At 39.3% G+C, this 10,452-nt stretch overlaps 1 protein-coding gene across 1 annotated transcript; it reads left to right on the top strand.

The window, feature by feature from the left end:
- Window positions 1-8,093: 8,093 nt before the first annotated feature.
- Window positions 8,094-8,502, top strand: LOC149121933 (translation machinery-associated protein 7). Its single transcript, XM_089314061.1, has one exon. It carries the CDS (start codon window positions 8,108-8,110, stop codon window positions 8,300-8,302), a length of 195 nt encoding a protein of 64 aa, XP_089170187.1. The 5' UTR covers window positions 8,094-8,107; the 3' UTR covers window positions 8,303-8,502.
- Window positions 8,503-10,452: the final 1,950 nt, after the last annotated feature.

Genomic DNA, 10,452 nt, shown 5'->3' on the forward strand with positions numbered 1-10,452 from the left:
TCACAAAAACACCACCTCAGTCCACTGCCAGTAAACATTTTAAAGTTATCCTGCTATCTCACGTCGGGGATCAGCTATGTTCTGCACGGCCTCAGTGGTGGGGCCCTTGTTGCTTTCCAGCAGACACTTCCACTCCAAAATCTCATCTTACAACTAGCTGTCTCAGACCACTCGGGACACAACTGTCACAGGTTTTGTATCTTGGCGTCAAAATCTGGGATGGAGATCAGAATGCGGGAAATGTGCTGGGAAGAGCTCTCAGAATTAACAACTGCGGGGAAATGGAGGAAGTAAAGTTGGGTTGAGGGAAGGTTGGAAGATGAGGAAGCCACCGCAAAGTCTTCAGGCAATTCTCTGGGGAACTCCAATGGCCCTATAGCATCTTCTCAAACCGGGGCAAAGGCACTGGACCTTGTACCCCACATCTACAATCACTACATGTGGATGTACCTGGGAATGGCAATGTCATCAAGACAAGGCAGCTACTGGTAGTCAAGGGTGATCTCTTGAGGGAAGTCAGCAATAAGCTACTGGTAGCTTCTAGGGGAGCCACCACTCAAATCCTTAACCAGAAGAACCTGATCAGCACAGGACAACATCCAACATCATAACAGGAATATCTACAAGGTATGAAAACCTGTTCAACACAGGAACTACATGGAGGTAAGCAAAGCACTTGTCTCAAGAGAAAAGTAGTATTTTAATTTAATATATTTTAAGTCAACATTCATATAAAAACAATTTATGTTGAACAACATATCACAGTTTTAAATAAAGACAGGATGAGTGTTACTGGCTTTTCCTTTTGCCTCAGGCTTTAATATGGCTTAGTATGGCACTGATGCACATGAACGATTTTGTTTTATTTGCTTATAGTAATTCCCTAAAATATAACAAAGTGGGAATGATGCACTTCATAATGAAACCACAGTAAGAAATTTACTGACAATATTTTATACATGAATTGATGTAGGGACTTTAAGTAAAGCTCAAGCTCTGATATTTGCAAGGGAGGTATTATATTCTCTGCTTCACAAAGGAGGCAAAGATGAGCCAGAGACTTAGAATTTTTAGGCACAGGAAATGTCCATTTTTATAGGAATCATGGTTCATGATTCTAAATAAATCAGTCATCATTTCATAGTCACATTGCAAACTCAGGAAATTACTCAAAATCCTCGCTAAAACTTCCCACTAGCTATTATAAAATTTTAGGTACACATAAGAACCTAGTGAAAGTTTTTACTTGACATGTGATGAGTTTAGATCCATAGCTTTTATAAGCCTTGCTGGTAAAAAGGTATGCTTGGAGATTCAAATGCTCTATTAAAGTCTATATTCTCAAGGATCCTCTGGAGAGTGCACACTGATTACCATTCTTCCATCATCATGGGGACCATGGAATTATCACCCTCCTTAGAGTGCTTTAGATAGACTACCATCACTAGGACTTGCTAGAGGTTACATATCTGCTCTTCATTACATTGTGAGGTCTAAGATGGCACACAGTGACTCATGTGTAACCATCCCACATATATGTTGGCAGGTCAATGGATATGTGCCAAAATGCTTTGAAATAATATTCGATTGTCTATTCCTCTCTCTCTCCCTCCCTCCTTCCCCATCCCACCTCATATTCTTGTTCTGTCTTTCCTCTGCCTCTTTATGTCCCTCTGTATCTGTGTACTCATAGATACACACATGCACACACACACACACACACACACTTTTGACTTACCATTACTTTGAGAAAAATAATCCTGACTTTTCTATCTGCACTAAGTCTCTAATTGTGATCTATATAAAAACAGGACTAAAAGACACCTGTATAGGAGGCAATGGCTTTAAAAAATTGAATTTTAAGCATATACACATCTCACTGGCAGTATTAATTAAATGAAAATAGAAATTGTCTGTGTGTCTTATATTGAGTTCCCCAGAAGCAGTCCCTGAAACAAGGTGTGCAAGTGATGTGTTTTGTTTAAGGTCATACTCCCAGGAGAAATCAGGAAGAAAGTGAGCGATAACAAAACAGGGAAGAGGAAAGAGCCACAAGAGGTATGATTATTAGCAAACAAAACCACATCAGCCTGATCCCCCAGGGCATTCAGGAACATAAATTTACAACTAAGAGTGTTCCACTTCCAGACAAGAAAGCCAGAGCTTCATACACCTGTCAGCCATTGAAGGCTGGTAGTTGCATAAAAGCTCCCAGGGACTTTTGGTTCTGAGTCTGCCAGTGAAGAGGCTCCAATAGTTCAGGGTCAGTCTTCCGCAGAAAGTCACAGGGGTGGATCATTATGGAGCAAAGCACAAGGAAGCTAGGAATGAGTTCACAGGGCCAGTGAGCTGGCTGTGAGGGCTTGAGAGCAATGCACTTCCAGTGTGAGCTGTAGTCTGCTGCTGACGCTGCTAAAGCCAGCTGACTTCTCACAGCACATTTATTGTGTCCTGTGATATGTTTTCAAGCTTGTTTTGGGCAATTTCTGAGAGAGAATTTCAAGAGGAAGTTGAGCAAGATGTGCTATGGTCCCTGTTGCAGTAATTAATGTCTAGGAGGTCACAAGTATTCACACTTCCATCTCCCCAAAGGAGCCAACCCATTCCACTCACCCTCTGCTCGCACTTTTGTTGGTCTAGGTGACTTGCCAGATGGCATTATATAGACCTTAAATATTGAGGCACCCGAACTCCAGGATACCATCCACCTCTCAGGCCATGACTTGTGGAATTACTCCGTGAGGGGATACACATGGTCAAGGAAACCTCAAGATCCCAGTGGATCACCTGAGTGACATATTCCAGCCCATTTCCTTGATACAGCTGCAAAGTTATCTTATAACAAGGAGAGCCAGTTATCTCTTTAGCATGGCACCTCCCTTCTTGGCCTGCAGTTCACTGTCAGAAGAACAAGCCGCTCAGGCAGCAGTGATGGTTCTAAGTTGAGTGAGGCTTATATCATATCTTCTGGTATACATAGTCCTACTTACAGAACTGCTGTCCAGTATGGCAAGCCCTACTCTACGTGTGGCTACTGAGCATTTGAAATGAAATGTGGTTGGTGTAGCTGAGGGATGGAATTTTTAACTTTACTTAATTTAAATTGAAAATTAAATTAAAGATTAAACAATGTGATTTGTTATTATTGAACAAAACCTGATTGTATTTAGGTGGATGCACTTTAAGAGTGGAAAAATTCTATTTTTGTGTGTGTGGTAGTGCTCATTTAAGGCATGGATGTAATTTTTAGCATTATACATAAACTACCAATCCAGGCAGTCTCAACAAATTGATTTAATTAAAATGTTTTTTGCACTAGTATAAAATCTTAATGTGCATATTTGAATATTTTATGCAAATAACATGAATTGCAGGGATACCTGTGAGGCTTACAATTCGTAATTAAATAGAAATAATTATTTTATTTGAATATGATACCTTTATCTTTCAAGTTTAAGAAGCAAGTATGAATGCAATTTTGCATTTAAAATGAACACATATTACTACTGCAACATATAGTGGGGATGAAAAAGATAATACTTCAACTGGCACAGTATTTTTTATGACAGAAACAAAGTGTGTCATAAATTCCATGTGGAATGACAATTGTCATTTACTGAGCTAAAATGGAAACATTATATCTTGTACTTAAGAAAACATAAGATAACAAAGTGAACAAGGTTGAGACATCCACAGTAAATACACGTTGAACATATTGTGTGACCCAGTGTGAAACAGATCAAGTGGGTCCATGGCCAATGCCTATAGCCGTGCTTTCCATGACTCAAAGAGGTCAGTATCCAGTGTAGGACACTGATCCAATCAACACATGAACCGCTGGATGGTGGTGCTCACCTGTACCACCAGGAAAGGCAAACCATACTCACAATACGTCTGAATCCTGGTCAAAATAAATACTTCCCTTTTTCAAGGTGAAAAAGTAGATAGTTGGTATCCTTATAAAATAACATCATAACAAATGCTCAAGTTTGCCTTTGCTACCTGTTGGCTGCATTTCTATCAGCAGCATCACTAATCAGCCTTGGTGGGAGGTAGCTATCTACTGTATCCATGCTTGCATAGCCTTCATCTCTGATTCACACCTAATTTATTCAGGGACCATATGTTTATGGATATACTTCTAGGCTATATTCTGTTTCTCTGAACTATACACCTATTCTTATACAAACAGGACACTTTCTTGATTACCATAAATTCATATTAAGCCTTAAAAATATTTCAGTGCTTTTTCACTATTATTTAGGCTACAGTAGTTTTTTTACAACCGCATACAAATTGTAGAATCAGCTTGTCAACTTTATAACAATCCACTTTATCATTAATGTGTTTTATACTCAATGTGAGAAAAATTAATACAACAATCTTGAAAAGTCACATTAATGAACACAGTTCATGTCTATTTGGCTTATCTTTTCTTCCTGGATTTTGTTTTTGTTTTTCTTTTCACTTCAATTGCACAGATATTATGCATATCTCATTAAATTATCCCTAGTTGTTTCAAATTTTGCTGCTATTGTGAATGTTTTTATTAAAGTGACCTTGCAATTGTTCCTTGCTACTCTACAACATTAAATTGATTATACGTGCAGTTTTCTATTTGTTAAATTTGAATTTATTTATTAGTTCTAATGATTGATTTTTTGCTGTTATTTAAAATTTTTCATCATATTTATTGATAAAAGTTAAATTTGCTTTTTACATTCTTTTTTTAAGATTTATTTTATTTATTTGAGAGAGGGAGAGACAGAGAGAGAGATCTTCTATCAACTGGTTCATTCCCCAAATGGCCACAATGGCCAGAGCTGGGCCAGGCCGAAGCCAGGAGTCAGGAGATTCTTCCAGATCTCTCACATGAGTACAGGGTCCTAAGCACGTGGGCCATCCTCCACTGCTTTCCCAGGCACATTAGCAGGGAGCTGGATAGGAAGTGGAGCAGCCAGGACTCAAACCAGGTCCTACATTTGATGCCAGTGTTGCAGGCAATGGCCTAACCCATTAGGCCACAACGTTGGTAGCACATTTTACTTACCAAGCTCTATACTTTTACAACTTTAACTAGCTTCGTGTACTGACTAGGACTGTTAATATTCATTGAATAGAAATGGTGAATGTAGATATCCTTCCATTACTCCAAATAGGAAGGAGAGGAAGTCTGTTTTTCTCCTTAAGAATGACACTATCTGAAGGATCTGATGGTTGCTCTTGGATACAGTTCAGTTTGATTACTATGTTCCTAAAAGTTTTATCATAATTGTGCTGAGTTCTGTCAGGGGCTTATTTTGCACATCTTATGTACTTCTCTGACACATACTCAAATTCATAATATAGCAGTAAGCATGATGTGATTTTCAGACGTTAAGCCAACCTTGCATTTCTGGGATACTTAATTCCATCATGATAAATGATTATTTTATATGAAATTTCTACTAAGAACTTATGCTTCTATTGTTGCTGTTGGATATTGATATTTAAATTTCATTTTTTCTTGTTTACTGTAAAGATAATATTGGCCCTTTGTTGGGAAATGTTTTCTGTTATTATCTGAAGGAGTTTATGTTTGTTAATAAGTTTTTCCTAACCTGGATATAGTTCCAGGCTCTTGGCTTTAGCCTGTCCCTGCACTAGATATTTGGGGTATCTGTGGGGGGTGGGATAACAAAATGAGAAGATTCTCTCTCTCTCTCTCTCTCTCATTCTGTGTGTGTGACAGCATTTTCAATAGATGAAAATAAATAATAAATATTTATTAATATTTCAGGTGCAGATGATGCTCTATTTAAATACCACCAAACATGTTCAAGTCACACTTTAAGTTTACAAATCATTGGCTTATGCTTTTAATTTTATCTCTTCAATTAGTGACACCTAATGACAACCAAACAATTCCACTGACATATGTTACTGCTGTAACAGGACTTCTCTTCCCAAAACTCTGGCAGATATTTATCTGTTTATACTATAATGTCTTAATATTGATGGCTGATGACCAAGAGTGGAGACTTGATAGCTTGGATGTGGAATCAATGGGAGGTCTTTGGGTCATTAGGGGTTGCTGTCAGAGGGTGATTCTTAAGAGAGATTTGATTATTTGAGTTCAAATTCAGAAAAGGTCCCTTCTTTCCTTTCTGGCTCACCATATGATTGTGCCTCTGTACCCACCTGACCAGCCTCCATCAGGTGCTGGACTATGGGGCCGCCAGATCTTGAACTATAATCTTCAATTGTAAGTGGAAATACACTTTTTATTTCCCAAAGTCATTCCCCTCAAATATGTTAATTGAAGAAATGAAAAGTAGACTAATATATTGCAACTACCATTTCCTATATTCACTTCCAAGTGTCATATATTGCATAAGTTAGTGCATTCTCAAATTGTCCCTGGTGGAAGTTTTAGCAATTACACTGCTGCAGCAAGCTGAAGCTATTAAAACTTCAGGTAGCACTATAAATGAGGTCTTTTTTTTTTAAAGGATTTATTTATGTAATTGAGAGGCAGAGTTACAGAGGAGAGACAGCAGCAGAGAAGGAGAGAGAGAGAGAGAGAGAGAGAGAGAGAGAAATTTTATCTGCTGGTTCATTTCCCAAATGGCTACAATGGCCAAGACTGGGCCAGGCTGAGGCTAAGAACTTCTTGTGGGTCTTCCATGTGGGTACAGGGACACAAGTACTTGGTCCATCTTTTGCTGCTTTCCCAGGCACACTAGCAGAGAGCTGGATAGGATGTCGAGAATCTGAAACTTGCACCAGTACCCATATGGGATGCTGGCACTGCAGGTGGCAGCTTTACCTACTATGCCACAGCACCAGCCCCATGGAAACTTTATTGTCATCTCAGCAATGAGTGATGCAACTCCAAATTCCCATGGTAAAATCCGCATTCTAGAGGCTGGTATTTGGCACAGAGGGTAAGATGTCACTTGGGATGTTTCCATCCCTTACTGGAGTGCCTGTATTCAGTTCCAGTTCTGCTCTAAATTCCAGCTTCCTACTAATGTACACTAATGTACCCAGATTGAATTTCAGACTCCTAGTTTTAGCTTGGTCTAGCCCTTGTTATAGGCTTTTGGGCAGTATACCAACAGATGAATTCTCTCTCTAGCTGTCTCTGTCTCTCTTTTGAATAAAATGAAAACACATTTTTTAAAATAAAGAATCTTTCTAGATCTACTTTTTTTTTTTTTTTTGACAGCCAGAGTTAGACAGTGAGAGAGAGAGCGAGAGAAATGCCTTCCTTTTCCATTGGTTCACCTCCCAAAGCCAGGAGCCAGGTGCTTCTCCTGGTCTCTCATGCGGGTGCAGGGCCCAAGCACTTGGGCCATCCTCCACTGCCTTCCCGGGCAACAGCAGAGAGCTGGACTGGAAGAGGAGCAAGCAGGACAGAATCCGGGGCCCAATTGGGACTAAAACCCATGGTACTGGCACCGCAGGCGGAGGATTAGCCTAGTGAGCCAGAGTGCTGGCCTCTAGATCTACTTCTGCTACCAGTGTCTTACATTAAGTGTCCTTGGGATGAAGATTTGTGTATAAGTGATACGACACTTCTAGAAAAACCTGTTAGAGAGTTGAGGAATAACAAAAACAATGGAAATAAGTAAAATAAGGTTTCAGTACCTTACTAATTTCCATTCTCTTCTTGCTGCTGAAGGCAGCAAAGCACACAGAAATCATTAAAGAGAATGTAAAGGAATGTAGGCATATTTTTCCCAAAAGTGGCCTCCATGGAGGGGCTGTACTTGTCCATCATTTGCTCCCTAAGCTTGGAATAACTTAAAGAAAATGTCATAGAAATTTTCTGTGGCCACAATTCCAACTCTGTGACTAAAGAGGTCAGGTGTCTTTAGAAGAAAAATTTCAAAGTTCACCAGAGTTGGGATTTTCTTCCTTTCTGCAAACGTCTTTCTCAAAGAATGAAGCTGATCTCTTTGTCCTGCTTTGCTCAGGGGTCAAGCGAACTAGAGTGATGAGACGGGAAGAAAAATGGGTGTATGATAAAGAACTTTTGAAAAAAACACTTTGCTCAAAATGTGGGGAAAGATTCAAGATGGTCTTGTTTTTTAAAAAAAAAAAATTATTTGCGGCAGGCACCATGTCCGGCCGGGAAGGTGGCAAGAAGAAGCCCCTGAAACAGCCCAAGAAGCAGGCCAAGGAGATGGATGAGGAAGATAAGGCTTTCAAGCAAAAACAGAAAGAGGAGCAGAAGAAACTCGAGGAGCTAAAAGCGAAGGCGGCGGGGAAGGGCCCCCTGGCCACAGGTGGAATTAAGAAATCTGGCAAAAAGTAAGCTGTTCCTTGTACCTGAAGTGATGACGCCCTTGATTGCATTCCTAGCTAAACATCTCGATTCCTGGCCATAACATCTTATGCCACCGTAGTTAGAATGAAGTGTTAAGAGTTAAGTGTTATCTTGGAGCCTGTTGTACATTTACAAATAAAATTTTGTAAAAAGGGGAATAAACCCCACTGTACTGTAAAAAAAAAAAATTATTTGTTTGTTTGGGCCTTTTCTCCCTGACAAAACCCAGCAATTAAATTTTCTCAGAATTTCTAAAAATATTGAGGAAAAATTGTAAACCTATGTACAACTATTTATGGGTGACATTTTTAATTTGATTTGAACTCTCCATTGTGTGTGATAGCACCTGACATGAAGTGGGTGCTTAAGAAATGGATATTTATGATACAACATTTAGAACAGCAGTTAAGACCCATTTGGAATGCCAATATCCTATATCAGAGTGTCTGCCTGGATTTGAATCTTGGTTCCTCTACTTCTGGTTCCAGCTTCCTGCTAATGTGCACCCTGGGAAGCAGCAGGTAAATTGTCCCTGTCACTCATCTAGGGGAAACAGATGAAGTTCCAGGCTCCTGGCTTTTGCTTGGCCAACCCAGGCTAGCATGGACATTTGGGGTGTGAACCAGCAGACGGCCCAGATCTAGCTCTAGCTCTAGCTCTCCATCTCTCAAATAAGTGAAAACAAGTACATTTTAAGTGGCTATTTATATTGTATAGCATGTTAAATAATGAGTGAGTGTGAGTTGTTCCTATTATTCTCTTTTTTCTATATTTTTGAGAAATCATCTTGCTATTGATGCAAGTTAAAGTTGCAAGCTCTCACATCACAGGTACAGAATCAACAAAACCTATCCAGACAGTATCCAGTAGAGGCAACTACACAGCTAAATCTAATTTCACTCCCCTACTGAACCTTGAAATTCTGTTAACAGAGAAAAACAGTTATCTCAGATTTATTTTGACACTGGCAACCCTTGTCCTCTTGATTCCAACTCCCACTCACAATTTGTTTCATGAGGAGTAGACAGGTGCACCAAATGGGGATAGGAAGGGCAAAGAAGAAAACTATTGGAAAATCACAAAAGAAACAATGATTCTGCCAAAAGTCTTGGGGATTTCAAATCCTGTGAAACAAACTTTCTTAATCTACACATTTTGCAAGGCAAACACTACTGGTTCCACAATCCGTGTGGTCTTCATTCATGTAGCTGACATTCTTTATTCTTTCTCAGGATGAGTTTTTAAATACCTGGGGAAATATTCTTATGGAGCAGGAAACCAACATAGAAATTCATCTAGAAAAGAGAGCTGTGGTTAAAGTCTTATTCCAATGGCTCAGTCACCTGTGATGAAGCTTTATGGCAATAGTGAGACCATGACATACACATCTACCTGCTGTCTCACACTGATCTGAGTGTCATTTGGAAACTGTAGTACCTCATTACTTGACCACATAGATGATGTGTTCTCTTTCTCTTATGGTTATTTTGTGAGTTATTTTCACTTCATTCAAGATGAACAGCTTATTCCAGCTCCTGCTCACTGGATCCCATATTGCTCTGATTAGGGATCCTTGTTGTGCAAATCTTCTTTCACAGTGTCTCCATGGTTAGGAGTTAGCATATCTGACCACACATGTTTACATGTACTGGGACACAAGAGCATCTCTAAAACTTTTCCTTGTCCTAGGACCCGATCTGTCAATTATCTAATCAACCTGAAGAACATTAGTTTCTATCTCATGCTGTGAATACAGAAAAGAAATGAGAGTTGTCCCTCACGTGGGAAAGTCTGTGATGATTTTGTTATAAAACCAGAGACCATGTTAAACAATGTTTTATCAATGCTAATGTAGACTACTATTAGGATTGCCATTATAGCCCATGCTAACTGCTTTTCTCTTTCCACGTGGTCCAGATCTTTCCAATACTTCCACAAAACCTGAATTAAAAACACCTGAATTAAAAATCAACAATAAGCATCTGTCTCATCTGCGTGTTTTCCTTAAGCAGGTCACCTGAATTTATCAGACTGGCAGCTCAAATATAAGAAATAAGTTGATTCTGACTGGGATCCATGCCTGACAGAGCTCAGAAAACCTGACTGTAAGTACAGAATAATGAAAATGTGCACTAGAA

This window comes from Oryctolagus cuniculus, chromosome 15 (genome assembly GCF_051225735.1).
Source record: "Oryctolagus cuniculus isolate XC-2025 breed Fujian yellow rabbit chromosome 15, ASM5122573v1, whole genome shotgun sequence".
Classification (NCBI taxonomy): Eukaryota; Metazoa; Chordata; class Mammalia; order Lagomorpha; family Leporidae; genus Oryctolagus; species Oryctolagus cuniculus.